This window comes from Macaca thibetana, chromosome 3, assembly GCF_024542745.1.
Source record: "Macaca thibetana thibetana isolate TM-01 chromosome 3, ASM2454274v1, whole genome shotgun sequence".
NCBI lineage: Eukaryota > Metazoa > Chordata > Mammalia > Primates > Cercopithecidae > Macaca > Macaca thibetana.
Window position 1 is genome coordinate 162,896,757 of NC_065580.1, and position 27,044 is coordinate 162,923,800.

Consider the following 27,044-nt stretch of genomic DNA (forward strand, 5'->3'; position numbering starts at 1 on the left):
CGGGGGACGGCGGCCTAGCGGCAGCGGGGGCGCCCGCGCGGGAAGACCGGCTCTGAGGGAAGGTCACTTACCCGCTGCATGGCTTTCAGGATTAAAGCCAGCTCGTAGCGGGGCATGCCTGGAGGATCGGCGAATACGGCTCAGAAGCGAGCTGGTTCCCGGGACGCGAATGGGCGGGACGACGGAGACAGTGGGGACCTAAAGACTGCCGGGCCGGACGGCTCCCAGGCGGCGAAAGCACGCTCCGGCCGCGCGAGCCCAGGCTTAAAGGCGCTGGCAGCTGCGCAGACGCCGCGCCACGCCCCCTCGGCGCGCCCCGCCCCGCCCGCGCGCCCAGCCGCTGCCCCGCCCCCTCTACGCCCGCGGGCAGCCGCCACGCCCCCTCCGCAGCCCCGCACCCGCCGCGCCGCCCCCGCCCCGACCCCAGGCCAGCCCGCCTGCCGCGGCTAGGGGCGGCGCTGCAGACTCGGCCCAGAGCCGCTCGCGGCGGCCGCACGCCCCCTCGCGACCCTGCCTCCCCCTACCCGCCTCCCGCCATGCCTGCTACCTAGCTCTCGAACCGGCTGGAACTTTCTATGCCTTCCTTCTCCTCCCGGGCGGCGGGAGAGTGAGTGCCCGCCAGTGCGCGTGCGCTGCGGTGCGGTCTCGTCCGTGCGCGCGCCCCTCGCCCGCGACTCCCCGGCACTAGGGACCTTCCCGGCGGAAGGCGGGGTCGCGGCCGGCCCGGGGGCTCTGCGGCCAACGGCTGCTCGCGGGGGTTCTGGAACATTCCTGCTCGGGGTCGGTAGAGGGGTGACGCTTGCGCCCCCAGTCACAACCCTCAGGTCTGGCACGGCTGACCAGGCCCCCTACCTGGCGAGGGGCGCGCTGGCACAGGCCGTGGGCCGCGGCGCGCGGGCTCGGGTCTGATTCAGCCCCTTCGCGCTGCGTGACCTTGGGCCGGCTGCCTGTGCTGAAAGTGGGGACCCGATGCTTTGAGTGAGTTGATGCACGTAAACCTCCGAGGACGGTGCCTGGTACACACAGGCGCGATATGGGCGTTTGTGGTGTGCGCCTGACCTGTCCCCACGTGTTGTAGCCGAGGGCAGGCGAACACCTTAACCCTATCTCATTTCTTTAAATGTTTGCTCAGCTCTCACTTAAAGGCTAGGCTGAGTGCTTGGGAGACCCTTTAGCAAATATCTGCGGTGGGCGGGGGCCGTGCCTTCTGCACTTCCCATCCCTTTACACACACACACACGGTTCTCCGCCCTCCAGCCAGTGGCTCTGCAAATGCAGTTTTATCCAGCGGCCTTTCTTAGAGATTGAGTACCCTGCAGCTGAGGCCGCTGCCCCTTGCTTGCCCCATTAAAAGCTCTGTAAGTGGAGTGTTTGTCAGCTTAAAGTGCTTTAATGTTAATAGGTAAAGTTTAGTGAACACTTATTCTGCACCAGGTCCCATGCCAAGGCTGGTGGATGTGTCTCCTAAAATTCTCACAACAGCCCTGAGGTGACAAAGATTCTTTGCTTGGCCAAACTTTAGTCAGGCTTCTGAATCTTCTGCTAGGCCCATCTGTGCACTTCCTTGTAAAATCCAATTCTAGCACAGAACCTCCATCCCCTCGTAGCAGATCAGGTTCCTCATCTTTCTCTATCCCCCAGTCATGTCTTTTCACTCTGGCCTGAGTTCTACAAGAATCCTTTAGGGCCGGGCGCGGTGGCTCAAGCCTGTAATCCCAGCACTTTGGGAGGCCGAGACGGGCGGATCACGAGGTCAGGAGATCAAGACCATCCTGGCTAACACGGTGAAACCCCGTCTCTACTAAAAAATACAAAAAACTAGCCGGGCGAGGTGGCGGGCGCCTGTAGTCCCAGCTACACGGGAGGCTGAGGCAGGAGCATGGCGTGAACCCGGGAGGCAGAGCTTGCAGTGAGCCGAGATCCCGCCACTGCACTCCAGCCCGGGCGACAGAGCGAGACTCGGTCTCACAAAAAAAAAAAAAAAAAAAAATCCTTTAGATCGGTTTAGCCAGAATCCCTCTTACCCGGATGGTTCTTCTTAGTAATTTTACATGGCCATAAATTCCTACTTGCCCATGCTGCATTCAGAGTTGAGCCCACTCTCTCTGTCTCTCCCCTTTGCAAGACCGAGTTTCCCTGATCCCTGTACCCATCGCGTTGGTCCTGAATAAAGTCTTCCTTACCATGCTTTAGTAAGCATCATTGAGTAATTTTTTTAAAGAGGCAAGCACTGTTAACCCCATTTTAGGGATTAGGAAATACAGGCACAAAAAGTTTTGTAACTAGTCCAAGGTCGTAGTGTAATAGAAACAAAGTACTTTTAGCCATCACTCTACCCTTCTCGCCTCTGGTTCTCCTACCACACAGATGAAAATTCTGGTTGTTATTCAGTGGATTAACCATGTAGTCCACGTAAGCCAAGAATAGAGTACCTTTTGTCACCTTACCCAGAGGTTACCATTTCACATCCCATGCGTCTTGTGGCATATGGGAGGTAGGAGATGAACCCAAGTTTTCTGAGATAACTGGATTTTAACATTTTCTGTTCTTAGGCTTGTCTACAACCCATGTTCTTCCAAAGAGAAGCCACACAGGTAATCGAAATTGCCTGGCTAAGTGTCAATTAACTTCACGTTTGGTTTAAACAAGCAGCATACTATAAATAACAGCAGGAAACAAGGAATTTCTGGACCTTCAGAAGTGAGTTACAGGCTGGGCGCAGTGGCCCACACCTGTAATCATAGTACTTTGAGAGGCTGAGGTGGGTGGATTCCAGCCTGGGCAACATAGTGAAACCCTGTCTCTTCTAAAAATACAAAAATCAGCTGGGTGCGGTGGCATGTGCCTGTAGTCCCAGCTACTCGGGAGGCTGAGGCAGAAGAATCGCTTGAACCCAGGAGGCGGAGGTTTCAGTGAGCGGAAATCACACCACTGCACTCCAGCCTGGGCGACGGAGCGAGACTCCGTTAAAAAAAAAAAAAAAAAAAGTCACAGATTTTCTAGAATGGTTCCACTTCCACTGTCCCCCCTGTTGTCAGTTACATCCCCCAATTTAGTAATGAGAAAATACAGACCCTGTAGTAATATGCCAAGTCAAACACTGAGGCAGCGCAATGAGCTGACTTCAACTCAGAGCATTTCCTCTTGGAAGCTTCCTAGTTTTCCCCTAATGCCCAGGGATGAGTGAAGACCTGGCATCTTCTCTACCCCTCCTTCTAACTTGACAAGTAGTATAAGGAAATTAACCTGACTGCATAATACCTCACCACAGAGTCAGCATCCCCAAGTCCTCCCAATCTGGTAGCCACCCACGGACTCATTCCATTTCTTAAAGGTAGAGAGAGGGCAGCTACTGTGATTTTCCCCCTTCAACCTTTTTTTGAAAAGCACAGAAGCTGCCGGGCACGGTGGCTCACGCCTATAATCCCAGCACTGTAGGAGGCAGAGGCGGGCGGATCACCTGAAGTCGGGAGTTGGAGACCAACCTGACCAACATGGAGAAACCCCGTCTCTACTAAAAATACAAAATTATCCTGGCGTGATGGCACGTGCCTGTAATCCCAGCTACTAGGGAGGCTGAGACAGGAGAATTGCTTGAACCCGGGAGGCAGAGGCTGCAGTGAGCCACGATCGTGCCATTGCACTGCAGCCTGGGTAACAAAAGCAAAACTAAGTCTCAAATAAATAAATTAATTAAAAGCACAGAAGCAGAATGCTCGTGGCTTCATTTAAAAAAAAAATTTTTTTTTAATCACAAGGAATGCTGTTGCAAATTTAGTGTCTTCCTACTATAACTACAAACTTAAATTCACCAAAACAATTTTTAACTTTATACTATGTATAGTCAGTGTAGTAAAAGTATAACATATTACTGCAGCATTTGATGTATTAATTTAAAAATGACTCTAACTCTTAGATTCTCCAAAGCATTTATTATGGTATGTGTTTAAGATTTGATTAACCGAAAGTTTGATTAATTTTCAAGTAAGTTTTTTTGAGGGGGAATAGGAAAGAAGAATCGGAAAAGAAGTTGAAATCCAGCCCTATTTGTGAAAAAGGAACCTCAAGATACACCCTGGGTCAGTTTAATCACCTTTACCTTCTTATTTTATATTGCTGTATAATGAGACTTGACCTTGAGCTTTCTAATCGTTAATCCTCAAAGATGGCCATTATTTTTATTACTGAGTCTAACATTTTGAGCATTAACTATGAACCAGAACCTATTTTAAATTATTTGTATGTATTAACTCTCAGTTCTCACCACAAAGATATGTATTATAACTGCCCCCATTTTACATGTAGGGAAAAGGAGACTTCATAAACATCTTCAGCAACTTGCCCCAAATTATGCAGAAGTCAGAGCCTGCACGCTTAACTCCAATACCACACAGCATTATGTTTACTAGCCAGTGCAAACTGAGCAACTATCTGTCGATCAACCAGCTTTTATTGTAGTCCTACTCTGTCCTCTCCCCTGGGTGACTGCAGTCTCCCACTCCTAGAACCCACATAACGCCCTCCCTTGAGTGGCCAGATTCTCCCCTTGCACAGACTTCTTCCTTCCGCCGTGAAGCATATATAGGTCTCTTCTAGCTAGGGAGGGAAAAAAAGCCTTATCATAACCCTGTTACCCTCTCGAGCTGTCATTATTTTCTTCTTTTCACAGCCCCGGACCCACTGCATCTTCTAGCCTTTGCACTCTGTGTTCCCTCATACCAGTCGTCACCACTGGCCTTCCATTTGCCCACCAAGTAGCAGTTTCCCGGGCATCATTGTCAGGGACCTCTCTGCAGTCCTGAGGGTCTCTTCTTGGCTATCCATGATCCTATACTTTTGGGGTTTTCCTTTGCCTCCTTGGTCCCTGTGTCTGGCTCCTTTTTCCCCTCCTGTCCCTGAATGTGGCTGTTCTGCAAGCAAGAAGGTGTCTCAGCAGCAAGGATTTAAGGCAAGACTTGCCCATAACATGAGTTCCCGTGATCCAAGTGCATTGGAGTTTGGCTGTGAACAGCTTTAAACTGATCTTTCCTGCCAGAATCCCGGTTTACTGTAACAGTACATGGGGGCAGTGGAAAGTGTATAAATGAGTGATCTCCTTGTCTGTAGATAAGGAAGCTGACATGAAAACAAGGTCCGTTATTTATCCCAAGCCATAGAGCCCTGGGGTGGCACAATTCGAAGAAAAAACTTTTGCTTACCATATTCTCCTTCCTAGGCATGCACTGCGTGCTATGATGCCAGTTTTACTGTTGCTAATGGATTAATCCACTGTGAGTGTGATAACTCCTGTATTCTGAAAGGTGAGTTCTTTTTTCTTTTTTTTTTTTTTTTTTTTTTTTTTTTTTGAGACAGTCACCCTAGTAGCTGGGATTATAGGCACCCACCACCATGCCCGGCTAATTTTTCTGTTTTTAATGGAGACAGGGTTTCGCCATTTTGGCCAGGCTGGTCTTGAACTCCTGACCTCAAGTGATCCACCTGCCTGCCTCAGCCTCCCAAAGTGTTGGAATTACAGTCATGAGCCACTGCGTCTGGCCCTAAAAGGTGAGTTCTAACAGTCATTGGGAAGAGATAAGATAAACACAAATCATCATTCTGCTTGGGAAACCTTGTGTCTCTAAATACGGCCCCCAGAAGGTGGCGAAATGTGCCTGTTTCCAATTAATGGAGACAATGATCCCACGATAGCACCAAATCATCTGTTGAGCTGTCAGTCATCACTCTCATCAGCCTGTCATCTTCTCCTAGATAAAAGTGAGCCTCCATTCATGGTAAAGTATACTCCAACTCCCCAGTTTTGCATCACTAAGTCCTGGGATTGTTCCCTAACTAACTCCTAGAACCTGGGTCTGTAAAACCCCATTTCTTTGTCTGGCTGTCCTGCGTGTTATCTGTGTTCCTCAGCCGATAGCCCGAATGCAAGTCACATTTCAAATGTATTTCGTTTGTAACTGTTTTATCAGTGAAACCGCTGGTATTTCCTGATCCCCCTACATTCACCCTCAACAACCCTTTCAGACCTTCTTGGCCATCCCATTTGCTTTGATTCTTCTTTTTCTTCTCGGTAAGCCCCCAGGTGCTACATGGGCTAATTCGTATCTCTCTAACTCTGTCAGCTTGCGCATGCTATTGCTTGTGTTCCTTGCACAATGGAATACTGTATAGAACTTCTTAGGGCGGACGTTTGGAGGGCTCTTTAAACATTTTCTTTCTTTTAATCCTCCAATTTCATGATTATTTTTCTAACTTTCATCAGCTGAGGGGGGTGCAGTTCAACTTGGGCTCTACTTATATGAAAAAAGGTAAAGGAAAGATTGCTAAATCTCATGTTCTCTCATTTCCAGCCCCACCTCACCCTACCCTACCCAAAAAAAAAAAAAAAAAAAAAAAAAGCTTATGGCATGTTTTTGGGAGATATTCTCCTTACTACTTTTTTTTTTTTTTTTTTTTTAACTCTTATGACTTTAAAAAGACAAAATACTGCTTGCATCACTACTTGCTGGAAGAGTTAGTTTTTTTCTAATAACAAGATTGTAGTGTGTCCCCCAACAGGCCCACAAGTGTTCTTAATGTTAAATGTCAATAAAGTTGGAGGTATTAAACAGCCTTTTGTTCTTTCTCCACGAGTGCAAAATCAGAAGAGCACACGTGGAAGCGTTTCAGATTTAGTAAAGGGAATAAAGGCCAGGTGCCAGAGGCTGCTGTGTTGGGAGGAAACCGTCTCTGCAGGGGTCTCCAGGAGTTGGGCCTCCCAAGCCAGGTGCTAAACAAAGGGCCTCTCGGGAGGACCCCGCAAAATCAACTGGGGAGCAGTCCTCAGGGCCACGCGGGGAGAGCTGGGTGAGCCAGGCTGCTCAGCACGAAGGAGTTTTAAGGCTGGAGGTGAAAGGACAGGAGATGAGACCCAAATGGCTTCAAAGGGAGCAAGCGTGCATGCTTTGGAACGCAGAGGAGGGCGTTGTGGTGGCCGCAGAGAGGAGCAGTGGAGTCCAGAATCCACAGGGCTTGACAACTGCTGAGATATGTGAGGGGCAGCTCAACGGCCAGTGTCAACTGCGTTCTTGGGTTTCTTCTCCAGAAACATTCTTGACCAACTAACCTTTGTTCTGGCCACATGCACCTTTGGTATTTCCTCAGCTCCTAAGGTAAGGCTTCTGTTACACTTCAGTTCATTAGCATTTCTTCTCGGATGTTTTATTTTCATCAGTCTTCATAGCAACATGATCATCTTCTGAGGACCTGAGGTAGTAACTCTTATTTCTCTAATAGTCTCTTAATTCGGGGCTTTCACCAAGAGGAGGAGGTCCGTCCCAAAACCTGCATTGGGTCCCCATGTAAGTGTCATGACGCCGCCAGGCAACACTTCCTGGTAAGACAGTCAGCATGCAGGTGTCATCTCAAAGTCCAGCCCTCTGTGAGGCTCACGCCACCCCCTGTTGCTGGGACTGACTGGACGTGGTTCTGTTGATCCACATGGGAGGATGCCCTCGTGATCATCAGCCAAGGTTGAACCCAGATAAAGAAAACAGAAAACAACCCATTTTTTAAAAATTTTAAATGAACAGACATTTCCTCCAAGAAGATGGCCAATAAGCACATGAAAAGATCTTCAACATCATTAGTTATTAAGAAAATGCAAATTAAAACTGGAATGAAATACCACTGCATACCTATTAGAATAGCTAAAATTAAAAAGACTCCAAAGACCAAGTTCTGGTGGGAAGATGGAGCAACTGAAACACACACTGCTGATGGGAATGTACATTGTGTGATCATTTCAGTAATGTCTTACAGTGTTATACACAGACCTACCATGTGACCAGCCATTATACTCCTAGGTATTTACCTAAGATGAATGAAAGCATGTGCCCACACAAAGACTTGTACACAAATGCGCACAGCAGGTTTGTTTGTAATAATCAATAACTGAAACAACTCAAATAACCATCAACAGGTGAATGGAAAAACAAATTGTGATATACCTATACAATGAAATTCTGCTCAGCAATAAGGAGTGAACTGTTGATATATTCAACAATGCAGATGAATCTCAAAATAATTATGCTGAGCAAACGAAGCCAGACAGAAAAGAGTACATACTAAATGGTTCCATTTATATACGATTCTAGAAAATGCAAACTTAAAGTGACATAAAATGAATCAATGGCTGCTTGGGGTCGGAATGAAGCAGAGATTATAAAGTGGCATAAGGAAACTGAGGGCGTGATGGATATATTTATTATGTTGATTAGGGCAATGGTTTCTTGGATATATACACACACACATCAAATTGTATACATTAAATATGTATGGTTTATTATACATCAGTTATACCTCAAAACTGTAAAAATATAAGTCATTCACATCATTATGCTCAGAGGAAAGTCATTTTGGTTTGTCTGATGTACGTCTATCTTCATCTTTCTCTGTTTCCCCTTCCCCAAATTCCTGGATAAAAGGATCAAGATCACATCCTCTTCTGGTATTCAAGCCAATTAAGCCAAAACAAACTAAAAGTCCCATTAAGTTCTACAGGAGATGCAAGAAGTATAAGAAATAGTTTACAGGAGATGCAAAGACGTGTAAGAAATCTAGGTAGCAAGAGAAGATATAAATGTGTTTACAGTTAAATGGTCTTAACAAGATTGAAGTATCTGTTCTGAAAAATAGAAAACATATAAAAAGAGTGTGATTAACTGTCTAATGAAGATTAAGGGCAAAAATTTCCAGAGAGGGATTACTTTGAACTGGGATGGTTCAGGAATGTTTCATGTATGATGTGGGATTTAAGCTGGAATGTGAAGAATGGATAACATTTTTTAAATAAGAGGAAAGAGAACGCGCACAAGATGTTTTGGTGGGGTCAGAGGGTGGTGACATGGAGTGAATAAGTTTGACAGGAGGAAAGATTTCAGGAAGAGAATCACGGGACTCAACTCTACAAAGTGGGACCAAAGTGGGAGGGACTTAAGTGCCAGGCAGTGTCTAAACTCCCAGCCTTGATTTCATCTTCACATGAGGAAGAACTTGGGAGATAGTCAGCCTTTCATCACCAGAATCATTCAGCAGAGTGTGTGCACATGTGAGGGATGTGGAAAGGAGCTAACTCTTGAATAGACAAGTCCTTCCCAATTCTGAGCCACTGGTCACAGATTCATGGGCTTCAAAAGCATCTTTGCAGGTAGCACAGGACATTTGTTTCATAGCATCTTGGTTCCTCCTGGAAGTGGTGCCTGACTCTCATACCAGAGTCAACAGAGCCAAATTTCCCCCTTTTCTATCCTACATTTAGTCAGGGAAGGGAAGACATTCAACTGCAGCCAATCAGACTCTTCCCCCATGATTTTGAATCCTGAGTGGACAACACAGTGACATGAGGAACAGTTAGAGTGACTCAACATGTTGGCCAGACCCTTCCTGCTCCATCCCTGTGGCTTCCAATCTTCCTGGTTACAAGCTCTTCAGAGTGCTGTTGGTTCCTGGCCAGTCCCCTAGTCTCTAGTCCATTCTGTGATTCCCAACTATCATTTCAATAAATTTCATTTTTGCTTTACACAGAGTCTGTAGCTTATAGCAAGAACCCTGACAGAACTCTTTGGGTCATAGCACTTCAGTTCTCTGCATAACCTATTGGTATTAGTTCAGACCACTGGGGCTGTATGGCACAAGTCTACTCCCTCTGCCACATGAGCTCCTATGTCTGAAGACAGTTTTATGGTCTATCCTGAGCCCTCCCTTCTCTGGGCTAAATGTTCCCTTGTTCCTTTGGGTACTCCTCATCTCACATGGGCTAAGTTGTTTCCGCAGCCTGGGTGGCTTTTTCCAAGAGTGCGCAACTGCCCACATTTAGACCTTTTGTGATTCAATAAAAGTCACTCCTTTTTTGTTTTCCCTTGCAAAGACTATATTATAGCCAGGGTACTGGTTCAGCTACTGAAACAAAAGTCAAAGTAACAGTGACTTAAACAAGACTTCTCTCATAGAAAGATCTGAATGTAACCAGGACTGGGGACCCAGGCTTTTTCCAGCTTGCTGTCTATTTATAAGACATGGCTTAAATCTCATGGTTCATTATGGCTGTTCTGCTCCCAGCACCATGTTCACATTTCAGGAGCAGTACGGCAAAATAGAAGAAAGACTTCAGTGATTCCCTTTAAAGAAGTGGCCCAGAAGTTGAACCCATCACTTACACTGGTATTCCAGGGATCAGAACTTAGTCGTTCCTGTGGTCCTGCCTTCCCTCGAAGAAAGGCTGGGAAATGTAGCTTTATGTGGCACAGTACGGTAAACTAGCAGTCTCTGCCATAGACCGTATAATGTAATTTGGATATCGCCCTGTAAATTATTCTAAGTATAATAAGATGTTATGCAAGTCACAAATGGTTAATTGCCCATAACTTTCTAACACTCAGTCATTGTTGGGTATTTTGCAGTGATTATCAGGCTAGAGTTACTGAAAGAGTTGAGTTTTAGGTAAATTTGATTTTGTGGGCTTACCAGGGCACATGCCTTGGATCAGTCCCTGTACTCTCAAACCCAAAGGTCAGATCTGCACTGGAATTTTCCACTAATTGAGACAACCAAGTAGCTATCTCTTTTGAAAACAAAACTCACAAGATTGCTTTACACAATGAGTTTAATATATTTTCAGGTATATTAGGTAGAATTCTTTGGGTTACAAATAGTAGAAACTGACTCTAGATGAATTACTATAAGTGTACCAGATGTCTCCCAGGACTCAAGGCAATATGCAGCTGACAGTCTCAGGAACTGACTAGAACCAAGATGATCTCCACATTTTGTTTCTGTTTCTCTGTCCATCAGCTTTCTTCTCTGTCTGAAAGGACCCTTTTTCTCTGCTCTCCAATCTGTGCAATAGATGATAGCCATTCCCAGGTCCTTGGTCTACATATAATCCCTCTAACTACCAAGGGATAATCCGAGGCTCTCCTTCAATTGGCACTTGATTAGCCTAAACTGGTTCATTGGTCCACCCTTGGGCCAATCAGCCAGGTCTAAAGAGTAGATCAAATCATATCACTGTGCCTGCTAATAACTATCTGTGAACCCCACAAATTTAGGAGGTTATAGGTAAGGAGAAACAGTTTGCAGCAAAGGGGAGGCTAGACAGGCAACCCAATGGGTATCATGGGTGTCTCCTCCATTCACGCATATGTTGAGAGTTGTCGTAATTTTAGAAATGTAGCTGTGAGCTCTGTGACACAGAGACACATGGAAACATAAGGGGGTTGGAGAAGAAACCGTGTCTTCCTCGGGCTTTTTTGGTCATAAGTAATAGAAACCCATCCAAAGGTTCTGCTATGGTTTGAATGTGTCCTTTGAAAAATTCATGGGTTGCCAATGTGATAAAAGGTGGGGCCTTTAAGAGATGATTAGACCACGAGGGCTCCTCCATCTAGAATGGGATTAGGTGCCCTTTTAAAAGGGCTTGATGGAGTGAATACACCTTGCTTGCCCTTCTGCCTTCCACCACGTGAAGACACAGCATTCTTCCTTCCAGAGGTTGCAGCACTCAAAAGCACCATCTTGAATGCAGAGACCAAACCCTCACCAGACAACTGAACCTTCCAGCATCTTGATCTTGGACTTCCCAAGCCTCCAGAACTATGAGACAATAAATTTCTGTTCTTTATTCAACTTCCTAAGATGTTTTTAGTGCATTTGAAATTCAAATATATCTGATTCTCTAAAACACTTCAAACACCTGACATGGCAAACTCATAAACCTGAAAAGATCTTTGTAAGCCTTTAAGCAATTATTGAAATTTAATAAATCTAGGGAATGAGGTTCCCTTCAGCTTCATGGTGGGTAAGTATCAACTGTTTTCTAGTGTTAATTCTCTCCTGTTTTCCTTTTAGTGAAAATCCTTAAGCTTTAACTGGATGCATGACCACACAACCACAGACTACATTTCCCAGGTTCCTTTGCAGCTGGCTGTCACCATGTGACTATGTTTGGGCCAATGGAATATGAGCAGATATGATGTGTGCTACAATGAGCGCATTTCCTTAAAGACACTTGCTATAAACTTTCTTCTTTCCCACTTCCTGTTGATGTAGTAGTGAGCCACCATCAACCATGCTTATGAAGATAACACCCTAGGCCAAGGGAGAACCAAAGGAGAGAAGGAACCATTTCCTTAGAAGACCTTAAATCACAAGGCCGCTTGGCCTCCAACTCTGGACCATTCACTACTGACTGTTAACAAAAAATGAAATAAACCTCTATCATCTTTCAGCCATTATACTTTGCAGTTAGATTGTACCCCAGTAATACAACTTCCAAAGACTATCCACAAATTCAATTAATTATATCCTCTTAAATGTTTCAAATTAAAATTGCAAGTGTAATATGCCAGGCTGTCTACTATGTTAGCTTTTCTTCCATGTTCCAATCTCTTTAAATAACCAAAAGATTATAGTGATGATTAAAAACTTATTCCTAACCTTACCACAAAAAGAGTGTGTCTTCCTCCATTTTTTTGCTGCTATAACAGAATACCACAGACTGAGTAATTTATAATGAATAGAAATTTATTTCTGTCAGTTCTGGAGACTGGGAAGTCCAAGATCAAGAAGATAACACCTGGCAAGGGCCTTCTTGCTATGTTATCCCATGGCAAAAAGTGGAAGGGCAAGAGAGAGGCCAAGAGGGGGCCAAACTCATCCTTTTATAAGGAACCCACTCCCACAATAATAGCATTAATCCGTTCACAAGGGCAGAATCAAAACCAAAGTATTGTCATATTTTATTGATTCTCATATTGAATCACCCTCTCATTAGGCCCCATCTCACAACACTGTTGCATTGGGGATTAAGTTTCCAACACATGTTTTTTGGGAGAGACAGTTTAACTAAAGCAGAATGCTATATTTTGTTGAATCTAAGATGTAAGATTCGACTTTTTTTTAGGATATCACTAAGGTAGAAGAAATACAAATATTTATAATTTTTGGAAATTTTCAACTTTTATTTTAGATCACCATTTATAATCATATGGTGCCATTGATTTTTTTTTTTTTTTTTTTTTTTTTTTAAGACAGAGTTTCACTCTTGTGCCCCGGCCGGAGTGAAGGGCCACAGCCTCAGCTCAATGCAGCCTCCGTGCCCCATCCCCCAGGTTCAAGCTATTCTTCTGCCTCAGCCTCCTGAGTAGCTGGAATTATAGGATGCCCACCACCACGCCCGGCTAATTTTTGTATTTTTAGTAGAGACAGGGTTTTGCCATGTTGGCCAGGCTGGTCTCAAACTCCTGACCTCAGGCGATCTACCTACTTTGGCCTCCCAAAGTGCTGAGATTACAGGAGTGAGCCACCGTGCACGGCCTGATGCCATTGATTGTAAAATGCATTCCAATTCCCAAGATGTTAAAATGTAATACACAGTGCACCTTAGAATCAATAAAATATGACAATATTCTGGTTTTAATTCTGCTCCTCATTGATTCTACACTGCTCTCTGCATTTTCCCAGGGTTGCAAATTCACTTACCCAACTAAGGGGAAGAGAGTTGCTGTCTCCAGTTAACTGAGTCTACTGGTGGCAGATTCAGGACCTTGACTCAGTTACAAATTCAAGTTCTTGGTAGAGAAGTAAACACCAGATCTGGACACAGGTGCTTTGTACTTCCGGAATGATTTTGCCTGAGCAGCCATGAATACTAGAGTTGGAATAGTAGGGTTGGAACTTGTCTGCTGTATCAAGAGAGTCCCTCTGTGCCCACATCTTTGCCCTGGGATTTAGTTTCATAACAGTGTATCATGTGTTTTCTGGGTGGCTTTCAAATTTCACCTTATGTCAATTTTAACTGAAACCTCTGTCAACTTTTTATCACCTGATTTGAGTGGGCAGACCCTACAAATACATGCACACTCTCAGCCATACATACACACACCAGGCTAAGCTCTTTGCTGAAAGATTAAGATTCGTTGAACAAGTGCTCTTTGCAACACTCTTTATATTTTTGCCTATCTCATTGACCATCATTTTGTAATTATTACATTAAAGAAGTAAAAACAAGGATTTATCAAAGGTCTCAAGAGTGCATCCTAGAATCCAGGAACAGAACGTACATCCAGGGCTCCTGGGGAACTAGACAAGACATCCTTGGTTTCTCTGGGACTACATGTATCTTGTCTCTGCTCTGCTCATGAAGTGTCTGACATCAGCCCACCCTCCCCATGCCATCTTGTCTCTCTGGAGACAAGCACTCTCTGCCTCTACATGCCCACCATGGAAGATGGCTAGCCCATAGCCCAGGTGTCCTGAGGACACGCATGCCAAGTTCAAGTGACAACAGATACCACCATCTCCAATCAGGAGGAGGAATCTCACTTGACATTCATCTTCAGATCCATCTGAATCCACGAGAGTACAGTGATGGCATACAAATGCTTGCTTCCCAGAGAAGAACTATCCAAGAGAATTGTGGGCAGAGCGGGTCTCGCCAAAGGTGGCTGGTTGGCAGCAGTACAGCTTGGTGGTCAAGAGCATGGAGCCAAAACCAGACTGCCTGTGTCCAATGACTGTGTGCCCTTGAACAAGTAACTGAACTTCTGTGTGGTTCAGTTTCCTCACCTGTAACATAGTCAGACCTAAGGCATAGGGTCGTGTCCGAGATACCACACGCAATACACAAAAAGTACAGGGCAGCCTGTGGTGTGGGAAGTGCTTAATAGCGGTTTGCCATTATTGCTATGAAGTCCGGATGCTTTAAAAGAAAAATTGATTCAGATCACCAAGCTCTGTTTGACTCTTATTCCCCAGATGTCCCTCTTTCCACAGCTGGGGAAACCTGACTCTACTTGAAGGCTCAGTGGCACTCCAGGAGCTGAGAAAAAGCAGATCCTAATGAGCAGAAGGGATGTAAGGAGCTCTAATTTGGCTCAACACACTGCTCCATCAGTGTTAACCTGTAGCACATAATGGGTTTGCAGTGCCGTGAGGCTTCAGTAGAATGTAAGCTCCAGAGAACAGGGCGTTGGTCTAATCATGGTAAGGTCCTGGCCCCTGATACAACGCCCTGACACATAGAGGGTGATGAATAAATATTTGCTGGCAGAATAAGGTAGGGATTTCCTCTAGATCAAACTTGTCCAACCCACGGCCCATAGGTCAAATGCAGCCCAGGATGGCTTTGGATGTGGCCCAGGATGGCCCAGTATGGCTTTGAATGCAGCCCAACACAAATTCGTAAACTTTCTTAAAATCTATGAGTTTATTTTGCAATTTTTAAAAAAGCTCATCAGCTATTGTTAGTGTTAGCGTACTTTATGTGTGGCCCAAGACAATTCTTCTTTCAGTATGGCCCAGGGAAGCCAAAAGATTGGACACCCCTGCTCTAGATGGTGGGCTGTCCCTGCTTAGCTGGGGATATCAACCTCTGCACCCCCTGTGAGGGTGGTCCCTGAAGCCTTTGCCTAGGCTGAGTCCCCAGGGAGGAAGACAAGAGGAAAAAGGGGGTCCAGCTGGAGGCTTGAGGAGCCTCAGCCTTGGAGCCATAGGTTCCATTTGAGACATAGGTCTCTGCCATTGCTGCTCCCCCCACATCCTCTCTCCCTGGAGGTGCCTTCAGCATGATCCCCCTCAGAGGGCCTGAAATACAAACAGCCTAGGAGGAATAGAAGACAGCGGTAATCTTCCAGTCTAGAGCAGGGCAGGGATGGGTGTCCTTCTCCTTTTCTGAGACCACAGCTGTGCAAAACAGTAACACTGCAACACCACTGGTGTTTTTCTCCCTCCTCAAGTGGAAAATATTTATCCTGCCTAGAGCAGCTACAACACACACTGGTGTCCCATATCTGTGCCCAGGTCCCTATCTTACCACGCCATCCAGTCCCAGTCTCCCTTCCTGTCCTCTTGTTAGCAGAACTCCCAGGTACCAGGAAGCTTACCCCACCTCAGCCAGCGTGCCCCTCTGTGCCATCTTCTCAGTTTCCCTGAGGGGATACCTGTGATGCCATCGCTCCAACCTTGACGGTATTATTTCCTTGAGGCCTGGAAGTCTCTTGGCCTGCCCTGCTTAGCCGGAGCATCCCACAAGAGGATGCATACCTCACTCCCATGAGCCCCACCCCAGGATTTTCATAGCTACTGTCAGGGACAAGTTGTAGGAAATGGGCCTCAAATGCTTTCCAGAAGCTTCCTTGCTCACTGCATGTAAAGCTTTAAAGCCCTCATTTAATCGTCTTCTTTCCACATTTTAAAAGTCAACACCCCTGAGATGGGGCGGTGGTTCGCACCTGTAATCCCAGTACTTTGGGAGGCTGAGGCAGATAGATCACTTGAGGCCAGGAGTTACAGACCAGCCAGGCCAATATGGCAAAACCCCGTCTCTACTAAAAATACAAAAATTAGCCAGGTGTGGTGGCTCATGTCCGTCATCCCAGTTACTCAGGAGGCTGAGGCATGAGAATTGCTTGAACCCGGGAGGCAGAGGTTGCAGAAATCTCGCCACTGCACTCCAGCCTGGGTGACAAACTGAGACTCTGTCTCAAAAAAAAAAAAAAAAAAAAACACACAAAAATGAAAACAGACCCCAGGGAGGGGGTCTGGTTCTGCCCAGGAGGCTGTGCCCACAAGCATCTGGCTAGTCTCTGCAAAACCTCCCCAGATCAATGGATAAGCCAAGAGGAGGAATCGAGTCAGAGGGAGCGGGAAGGCCAGGCTGGGGACAGGACAGGGACAGCCCATGCTTGAGGGACAATCGAGAAGAGGAGGTACCTGTCAAATTAGGCTTCAGGGTTTTAAAAGATTGTTATTTGTATTTTGCTATTATAAGATTACTATAACCTCACTACAGAAAATTTGGGAAACAAAAAAATGCCCGTAATCCAAGCTGAGCCACTGTTGACACTTTAGAGGTTTCTTTCTAAACTTCTTATGGATATGTGTTATTTAATCAGACCATACATATAATTTTATATTCCATTTTTTCATTGATATCTAATCATGAGCTTGTCCCTGTTTTTAACTAACATTCATAACTGTTATTTAGACTTGCTATGTTATATTCTACTCCAGGAAATGCCGGTGTCCATTTAATCTTTCCCCTGCTCTTCGATGTTTCAGTTGACACTTTTTCACTCTTCATTTGTGTAGCAAATCCCTAGATGAACATCTTTGTTCACTGGCTTTTTCTGCATTTAGGAATGCTTCCTTTGCTTGGCCTTCCAAAGCGGAATTTCTCGAAACATTGATGGCTCCTTGGGTCCATTGCCAAATGTTTTTTTCCAAATAGGGCATCAGCAGTGCTGAGCAGGCCTTGGGTTAAAATCAGAGCTGGTGTCCAGGCTCGGTGGCTCATGCCTGTAATCCCAGCACTTTGGGAGGCCCAGGCAGGAGGATCACCTGAGATCAGGAGTTCAAGACCAGCCTGGCCAACATGGTGAAACCCCGTCTCTACTAAACATACAAAAAAAATTTAGCCGTACATGGTGGTGCATACCTGTAATCCCAGCTACTCAGGAGGCTGAGTCGGGAGAATTGCTTAAACCTGGGAGGTGGAGGTTGCAATGAGCTGAGATCACACACTTGGGCAACAGAGCAAGACTGCATCTCAAAAATAAAAATAAAATAAAATAAATCAAAACTATGGGAAACTGAGGCCAGAACAGCAAGGATCCTGTGTTCTCAGTACCTGAAACACTGCAGTAAAATTTCTCTGGAGCTAGGCTAGGAGGTCAGAAGATCTAGGAAGAGGATCTAGGGATGACTGGAAATGCCTGAATCGTGTGGAATCAGTGCCAAAAGAAAGTGAGTAATGAGTCTAGACATGTAATTGCCCACGTGCATATGGTGCCTCCAGCTGTACCACCCTGAACAGCTGATTGCTCAAGTGCTATACGGTAAAGACCAAGAGGTGGAAAATTACAGGCAAAGTACAGGTGAAGGCCAGGACCCCAGGGACATATTTTTTAAAGAAGCTCTGGCCGGGCGCGGTGCTCACTCCTGTAATCCCAGCACTTTGGTAGGCCAAGGTGGGTGGATTGCCTGAGGTGAGGAGTTCAGGACCAGTCTGGCCAACACAGTGAAACCCCGTCTCTATTAAAAATACAAAAAAACTAGCCGGACCTGGTGACATGTGCCTGTAATCCCAGCTACTCGGGAGGCTGAGGCAGGGGAATTGCTTGAACCAGGGAGGTGGAGGTTGCGGTGAGCTGAGATCACACCACTGCCCTCCAGCCTGGGCAACAGAGTGAGACTCCGTCTGAAAAAAAAAGAAGAAGAAGAAGAAGAAGAAGCTCTAATCTCCTGGGAGGTGTTATGGAAAGTTACTCAAAGGCAGAAACTGCCTCATCCCAGTGGTTTCTGAAAGCCACCCCACCCTGCACTTTGCCTAGGGAACCATATAAAAAGGGAGTTCCAGCATCCACTCCCTTCTTGGTTCCAAGCTGCCTCCCTCAGCCCATTCCTCCCACCTCATTCTATCTTGGATTTTATTTTTTCAGCTTCCAACCTGGGCATTCTTTCACTATTGAAGGTGAAAATGACATGGTCCTCTTGCAGCTGCCATTGACTCCCCCAAACCATAACTGGTTCCACTGCCACCAGCTGGCCAGCTTTGGGTCACCTCTACTGATTCCTTCCATCTGCCCCCAAGACCACTGTTGTGCCCACCCCACAGGGCTCCCTCTCTGAGTGCTCTCCTCCTACTGTCTGGTTTCCAGCACTGCCCAGACCCTGCTGATGTCCAAACCTTCTTGCAGCCCAGACCTGTCTCCTGGGCCCCAGGCCCAGGTTTTGACTGATCATTAGACATTTCTACCTGGGTGTTCCAGGAGTCGGCTGAACCCAGTATCTTGCCTTTAGGCTGCGCCACCTCCGGTCTAATGTCCTGTGAATGGCCCCACCACACACAGAGGCCTTGTGCCAGAAATCGGAAAACCTCCTAGAGGTGACCTTATTTCTTACTTCCATCCAGTAGGTCACCAAGGAGCTCTCAAATCCATTCCTTCCTTGCCACCCACCTCACTCCACAGCCCTCAAATGCATTCCCACACGTACCTTTTTACCTGCCTCACTGACCCGGGTCTTCCCTCTTCTACTCCCGGGTTCCCAGAGTGGTCCTTCTCAAACAGCACATCAATCAGATCACATCTCTGTTTACGTAAAACTCCAACTGCCTCCTGGAATGAGGGGTACTGGGGATAACATTCCAAATTCATTGATTCACTCATTCAGGAAATATTTACTGAGGGCCTTCCATCTGACAGGCACCACGCTAGCACTGGGAATCCGCTGGAAAATAGAGCAGACATGGGGAAGTGATATCCACTGATATTCAGAGTCATCTATGAAGGACTGCCCCATGTACATCGAGTTTGATCCCTCACATCCCAGCCATATTCTCCACCGTGAAACTCACGACCCCGCAGCTCGCGAAGCGTGGCACTTCCCCACCCAGAACAAGTTGCTTCTCCAGCCCTGTTTATGCTTCCCCATTCTTTCTTTGGATAATCACTATTTGCTCTTCCCAACTCAACTGTATGCTCAGCTCCTCTCGAAAACTTTGCCAACACCCTTCCCCAGGCCCCTTCAGATCTACCTGCCCTTCCCCTATGCCACCAGCACCTGTGTTTACCTCCATAATTGTATTGACCACACAGTGTAGTGACAGTATTTACTTGCCTATATTCCCTTTCCCACCCACTTCCTATACACACACACACACACACACACACACACACACACACACACACACACATTTATGAGCCCCTTAAGATAAGGGCCTGGGTGTTTTTATCACCAGTGCCTAAAAATGACTGGCATATGGTCTGCATTTGGTAAATAAACCATATGAAAATAACATAGATCATTCTTATTGTTGAGTTAATAAAATATTTGTTGACTACATTTATTTATATAGTTCATTATAAATGCAAGTTAATGTCTTGGTCACCTTGGATATATTTAATAAACTTTTGAGAGTAGCATGAAGTTCACTGGGCCAGTGCTTCCTAAACAGATTTTTATTGAATGCCTACTATGTGCCAGGCATCATTTTGGCACAGAGAATATGGCAGTGAAAAAAGTAAAGTCCCTCTACTCTTAAGGCTTGTATTCGAGTGGGAAAAGGCTGACTATAAACACATAAAAAAAATGGAAATCTCAGAGAGTGACAAATGCTATGAAGGAAACATCATAACGGGAGGAGGAGGCATTCTTGAAGGTGGGAGAACAGCCTCCACATTAGCTGGGGTGATTTGGGAAGCCTCCCCCCTTTTTTTTTTTTTTTTTTTTTTTATGGAGTCTTACTGTGTCACCCAGGCTGGAGTGCAGTGACACGATCCCAGCTCACCACAACTTCTGCCTCCTGGGTTCAAGCAATTCTCCTGCCTCAGCCTCCCAAGTAGCTGGGATTACAGGTGCCCACCACCACGCCCAGCTAATTTTTGCAATCTTATTAGAAATGTTTTTATTAGAAATGGGATTTCACCAAGTTGACCAGGCCAATCTCGAATTCCTAACATCAAGTGACCCACCCACTTCGGCCTCCCGAAGTGCTGGGTTTACAGGCCTGAGCTACTGCACCTGGCCTGGGAAGACCCCCCTTAACCCCAACTTCCTCATCAGTGAGTTGGGAATGATGACAGTACTGAGGTGCTTGGAGACTTAGGAGGATGACATGAGAAAATATGAATACAACACCAACACTTAATAAAAATTGTCCTTATGGCAGGGTTTTTGTTCTGTTTTGTTTTGTTTTTGAGACAGAGTCACGCTCTGTTGCCAGGCTGGAGTGCAGTGACATGATCTCAGCTCTCTGCAACCTCCACCTTCTGGGTTCAAGCTATTCTCCTGCCTCAGCCTCCCAAATAGCTGGTACTACAGGTGCGTGCCACCATGCCCAGCTAATTTTTTGTGTTTTTAGCAGAGTCGGGGTTTCACCGTATTAGCAAGGATGGTCTCGATCTCCTGACCTCGTGATCCGCCCGCCTTGGCCTCCCAAAGTGCTGGGATTACAGGCATGAGCCACCACGCCCAGCCTATTGAAGGGTTTTAAGCAAGGAAGAAAGATGATCTAATTCACACTCTTTTTTGGGGGGAGGGGAAGGGGGATGGGTTTTGAGACAGAATCTCACTCTGTTGGCCAGGCTGGAGTGCAGTGATGCAATCTTGGCTCGCTGCAACCTCTGCCTCCTGGGTTCAAGCGATTCTCCTGCCTCAGCTTCCCGAGTAGCTAGGATTGCAGGCACACACCACCACGCCTGGCTAATTTTGTATAATTTTAGTAGAGATGGGGTTTCACCATGTTGCCCAGGCTGGTCTCAAACTCCTGTCTCGAACTCCTGTCAAGCAATCCACCCGCTAAGCCTCCCAAAGTGCTGGGATTACAGGTGTGAGCCACTGTGCCTGGCCCCTAATTTACACTCTTAAAGGAGCATGCCAACTGCACATGGAGAACGAATGGCAGGGGTGGTAGGAGAGGGCGGCCACCCCGGAGGCTGTGGCGATGGAAAGAAAGATGAAGCTTCTAACTTTCTGTTTCTAGAAGCTGATCTAGTCAAGTATCAGAGATTTACTGACATGTGCCCCTGGAAAGGCCAACTTTAGAAGATGATCTCTTGGTTATGAAGAGCACATTTGTGCCTGATGGAATATGTGAAAACATGCCTGTATTTCCTGCCACACACATGTCCTGCATCAAGTTCTACCGTGATCATCACACCTGGGCCATTGTTCACATCTGCTTCTAAAATGACTAGTACCCCTGTGTGTCTGTCTTTCTACTGCACCTGGGCTGTCTTCTTGGGGTTTCATTTTCATCACTAAGTCTATTAAATTCCTCCTTAAGGTTTCATGAGTATTTCCCCTGCAGTTTCCCAGAGTCCTACAAGCTGCTCAGGCATTGTTATCTTTTGAGACTTTTAAAAGCTTTGATTAACTTAGTAAACAACAACCCATACAAATTTTTTTTTTTTGAGACAGGGTCTGACTTTGTCACTCAGACTGGAGTACAGTGGTGCAATCTAGGCTCACTGCAACCTCGACCTCCTGGGCTCACGCAATCCTCCCACCTCAGCCCCCCACCACCCCTCACAAGTAGCTGAAACAACAGGCATGCACCACCATGCTCAGTTAATTTTTGTTTTATTTTTAGTAGAGATGGAGTTTTGCCATGTTGCCCAGGCTGGTCTTGAACTCCCAGACATAAGCAATCTGCCTGCTTCAGCCTCCCAAAGGGCTAAGATTACAGGCGTGAGCCAATGCACCTGGCCTAAACACATACAATTCTAAACACTCAGAAATGCACACATTCTTATAAACATGATCTACTCAGCACCTGTTCATGGTGAAGATTTTGAATGTTATTGGAGTGAGCTTTTCATGTGATCATCAAATGTTGGTCCACTCAGTGGCTGGACTGAAACACGAAAGCTCCCAACAGCTCTGCCTTAGGAAACACAATAATGTATGTTTGTTAAATGAATGAGTGATTGAACAAATTCTTAAAACTTATGGCAACCCCAAAACTGGAAGTAGGAAAGAAATGTTCAGGGAACATTCTAGATGAAGCTGCTCAATACCATCTCCTTTGTGATCTTGGGGAGCTTGGCTCAAAATTCTAGGTTTGGTCATCTCTGCTTCCTTCCCTGCCCTCTTTCCTCTCTTCCTCCTTTCTTTCTTCTTCTCTTGTTTGTTTATTTTTAGTTATACCAATCATACAGATAGCCCCCTCAACAAATACTCAGTCCCCTTTCTAGAAGTAATCAGTTTTTAGATTGGATATATGCCTCTGAAATTAATTCTATGTACTTCTATGCATGAATGACTGTGCTGTGTATGTAAACATGTATAGCAATGTTTTGGTATATATGTATTGTGTTGTGTGCATCATTCTGCAAACTGTTTTATTTTCTCAATGGTAACAGTACAGCTTCAAAAACTCTCCAAGTCACTATGTATAAATCTACTTCATGTTTAAAGACTGCTACTCAGCATTTCATAATTTACTGTACCTAGTATATGTAGCCATTCTCTTTTTTCTTTTTATAATTGTGTATGTGCATATGTTTGTGTGTGTGTGTGTGTGTGTGTGTGTGTGAAAACAAATATAGAACAGGGAAAAAAATGTATCTCTCAATGGTTTATCCCAAAGTGGACATCCATATAATCCTATTGGAGAAATAAAATATTACCAGCATTCCAGAAACCCCTTCTGTATTCGGATCACCATACCATCCCTCTCTGATTAAAGTAGCCACTACCCTGATTTTTATGGAAGTCATTTCCCTGATTTTTTAAAAGATACTTTTACCACCAAAACTTGTATTCTTAAATATTATAGTTTAGTTTTGCTTTTTGAATTTCATATAAATGGAGTCTTTCAGTACACCTTCTTTTGTGGTTGGTTTCTTTCAGTCAAAATTATTTTTGGAGATTTCTCCATGATTTCTCCATGTTGCTCCATGCAGCCAAGGTTCATTTGTTTTCATTGCTACTGTATTTGATTCAGCAAATACACCACAATTTATTTATCCATCCTACTGTTAAGGACAATTGGGCTGTGTAAAGTTTGAAGTTGCTGGGAACAGCTCTGCTTTGACCATTCTTGTACATGTTTCTTGGTGCATGCCCATATACATGCATTTCTATTGGGCGTATATCTAGGAGTGGAATTGTTGGGTCATAATATACTCATATCTTCTACCTTAATAGAGAATGCTAAACTGTTTTTTCAAAGTGGCTGTAGCAATTTATTCTCTTACCAGCCATGTATGAGAATTCCCTTGGCTTTACATCCTCACCAACAGTTATTACTATCAGTCTTTTTAATTGTAACCATTATGATGGATGCGTAGTTGAATCTCATTGAACCTATAAGTTCTCTGATTTCTGATTTATAGGTTTATTAATCTGGATAGCCTGTTTTATGAAGTACCCATCCCGGTGTCTTGTCCCCTTTTTTGCTGGGTTATCTTATTCTTATTGGCTTGTAAGAGGGGTGTGTGTGTGTGTGTGTGTGTGTGTGTGCGCGCGCGCGTGTGTGAATTCTGAATAGTTGCTTACCTTTTCATCTCTTACTGTTATCTTTTCATGAACAAAAATTCTTAATTTTAGTGAAACGTAATTTATTGCTTTTTTAATAGTTAATATATTTTGAGCCCTGTTTAAGAAGTCTTTCTGTACACTAGAGTAGGAAGATATTATACTACACTATCAACTAGAAGTTTTATTTTACCTTTCACATTTAGATCTGCAATTCACCTGAAATTGAATTTTATGTGTGGTGTGAGATAAGGATCAAGTTTAATTTTTTTCCATATGAATATCCAGTTGTCCCAGCACTATTTATTAAAGAAAACTTTGTGAAATATCAAGTGTCAAAATATGCGTCAGTCTGTTTCTAGATTTTTCCCTTCTGTTTGATTGATCCATTTATCTACCAACGCACATAGATATATATACATTATGTAAATGGCTGTGGTTTTATGATAATCTGATATCCAGTAGAGCAAACCCTTCCATCTTGTTATTCTTCTAAAGAGTGTTTTGCTATTTTGGGCCCTTTGAATTTTTATACCTGTATGTTCTTTTGGATATTTTACATATTATGATATCATCTATGAATAATGAGTTTTATACTTTCCTTCCCACTTCATATATCTTTCATTTCATTTTATTACTTTTCTTCATTTGTCTAGGAGATTCAATACAATGTTTAATAGGAATGAGAGTGGACATCTGTATCTTATTCTCATTTTCAAAGAGAAACCTGTCAACATTTCACCATATGTTTGCCATAGGTTTCTTTCCCCCTAGATAACCTTTATAAGATTAAGAAAGTTCTCTTCCATTAAGAATATTTTTTGTGAATGACAAATTTCATCAAAAGCTTTTTCTGCATCTCTGGGATAGTAATAGTTTTCTTTATTTTGTTAATATACTGAATTGCATTGATTAATTTTCTAAAGGTATTCTTGGAACAAATTTTATTTGGTCATGATATTATCTTTTACATAGCTAGATTTGGTTGGCTGGTGTTGTTTGGGATTTTGCTTGTATGTGCTAGAGTCTGATTGTCTTGAATTTTCCTCTCTTGTAATATCTTTGGCAAGGTTACGCTTTCTTCATATGGTAGGTTCTGGATAATTTATTTTTTTTCTATTTTCTGGGGTATAAGACTGGTGTTATTTCTTCCCTAAATGTTTATTGTACTTTGTTACTGAAGACTTCAGGGCCTAGTTTTTTGTTTTTTGTTTTCTTTTTTTTTTTTTTTTTTTGAGAGGTTTTAATAATTAATTTAATTTCTCTACCAATTATTCAGATAGTCTGTTTTTCTTAAATCTATTTTGATAAGTATTAGTTTTTCAAGGAACGTCCTATTTCATTTTTGCATAAAGTTTCATGATCTCTGCACTCCAGCCTGGGCAACAGAGCGAGACTCTGTCTCAAAAAATAATAATAAATAATTAAATTGTGTGGTTAGGCGTGGTGACTCACGCCTGTAATCCCAGCACTTTGGGAAGCCAAGGCAGGTGGATCACTTGAGGTCAGGAGTTCAAGACCAGCCTGCCCAACATGGTGAAATCCCGTCTCTACTAAAAATACAAAAATTAGCTGGGCGTGGTGGTGCATGCCTGTAATCCCAGCTACTTGGGAGGCTGAGGTAGGAGAATTGCCTGAACCCAGGAGGTGGAGGTTGCAGTGAGCCGAGATCATGCCACTGCACTCCAGCCTGGGCAACAGAGCGAGACTCTGTCTCAAAAAAAAAAAAAAAATAGAGTGTTAATAGATGTACATAGTAAAAGTGAAACTATGAAGTTACAGTGTATTTATAAAAACTGTAGAGAAGGAAACAAGAAAATGAAATTAAAATAGAGAAGAAAACTACTTTTAGCAGGACCTAAGAAAAACCCCACCTTTTGCTACAAAGTCTGATGAATATTGTCCAGATACAGTGCAACATGCACTAACTTGAAGACAACTCCAGGAGCCCCTATACAATTCTACGGTGAACAAGTCTAGTGCAATGGGACAGGTAAACCGATTTGGAGAGCCACTGGAAATAGAAAAACATAAAGACGTTGGGAATACTGCAGAAAACATGAGGAAACTTTCAAAAATTCCTGGTTTTCATCCTTATTTATTTTTCTGAAGATTTTACATTCAACTTGCTATGCACATGGAGAATATCTCTCAGAAAAAAAATTCTAAAGTACATCAAAGTGACTTCAATGAGGGCACTGAATAGCAAAATGAACACTTCTGAAATTCAATGTACAAATAACTTTTAAAAATTCTCCAAAATTGCAAACCAAAGAAATAGACATTTTAAGACTAAGATATGAGACATGAGGCATAATCTAAGAGAGTCAGCCACTTAAGTGAGTTTCAGTAGACGATAATGTCACTTGGAAGAGAAGCCATAATGCAAAAAATAATAAAAGAAAGTTTCCTTTCACTAAAGGAAACATCAAAAGGACCCACCAAACACTAGGCAGGAATACTAAAGAAGACAGCCAATAAAACATGTCGTGGTGAAATTCCTCAATCTTGAAGATGAAGAGAAAGTTCTATACACTTCCAAACAAAAACAAAGGACTACGTATTGAGAACAACATTGACCAAACTTCCCAGTCAAACTGTGATTCATGTGTGATTGTAAAAGGGAGACAGGTTTGGACACATAAAGATGAAGATCACATGTTTCTTCTGAAGAAGTTACTTAAACTTCTGAAAAGTTCTGAAGTTACTGAAGTTAAAGTTCTGAAGTTAAACTTCTTCTGAAGAAGAAGATTACATATAAAGATGAAGACCCCATGTTTCTTCTGAAGAAGTTACTTAAAGAGTAATCCAATAGAAATGCATCAGAGTAAGAATAACCAGAAAGGGAAGGTTTTGTGTATTCTAAATATAATATTAGGTTGGTGCAAAAGTAATGGCAAAAACCATTATTTTAATGGCAAAAACTGCACTTACTTTTGCACCAACCTGATAGCTAACATTTATTGAGCATTTACTATGGATCAAGCATGTGATAATCAAAGGAAAAGACTTGGAATACAGGAAAGTAGAAC

General features: G+C 44.1%; 3 protein-coding genes across 31 annotated transcripts in view; 1 reads left to right on the forward strand and 2 right to left on the reverse strand.

The window, feature by feature from the left end:
• Positions 1 to 612, reverse strand: part of SLC5A3 (solute carrier family 5 member 3) — a 33,150-nt gene extending 32,538 nt beyond the window's left edge. Inside the window, exon 1 of the mRNA XM_050784640.1 lies at positions 548 to 612. The gene's annotated coding sequence lies outside the window, so the exon portion shown is untranslated. The remainder of the gene's footprint in view (positions 1 to 547) is intronic.
• ATP5PO (ATP synthase peripheral stalk subunit OSCP) overlaps positions 1 to 27,044 on the forward strand; it is a 1,173,690-nt gene that overhangs the window by 1,013,914 nt on the left and 132,732 nt on the right. The gene's annotated exons all lie outside the window — the stretch shown is intronic.
• Positions 1 to 27,044, reverse strand: part of MRPS6 (mitochondrial ribosomal protein S6) — a 519,933-nt gene that overhangs the window by 299,260 nt on the left and 193,629 nt on the right. The window contains exon 2 of one of the 4 annotated variants that reach the window (XM_050784651.1): positions 72 to 239. In XM_050784651.1, the coding sequence (XP_050640608.1) occupies positions 72 to 116 (45 nt within the window). In that variant the 5' untranslated portion in view covers positions 117 to 239. Of the gene's footprint in view, positions 1 to 71; positions 330 to 547; positions 652 to 27,044 lie in introns of those variants that run through there. The other 3 variants (XM_050784652.1, XM_050784650.1, XM_050784656.1) reach the window with 3 other exon arrangements.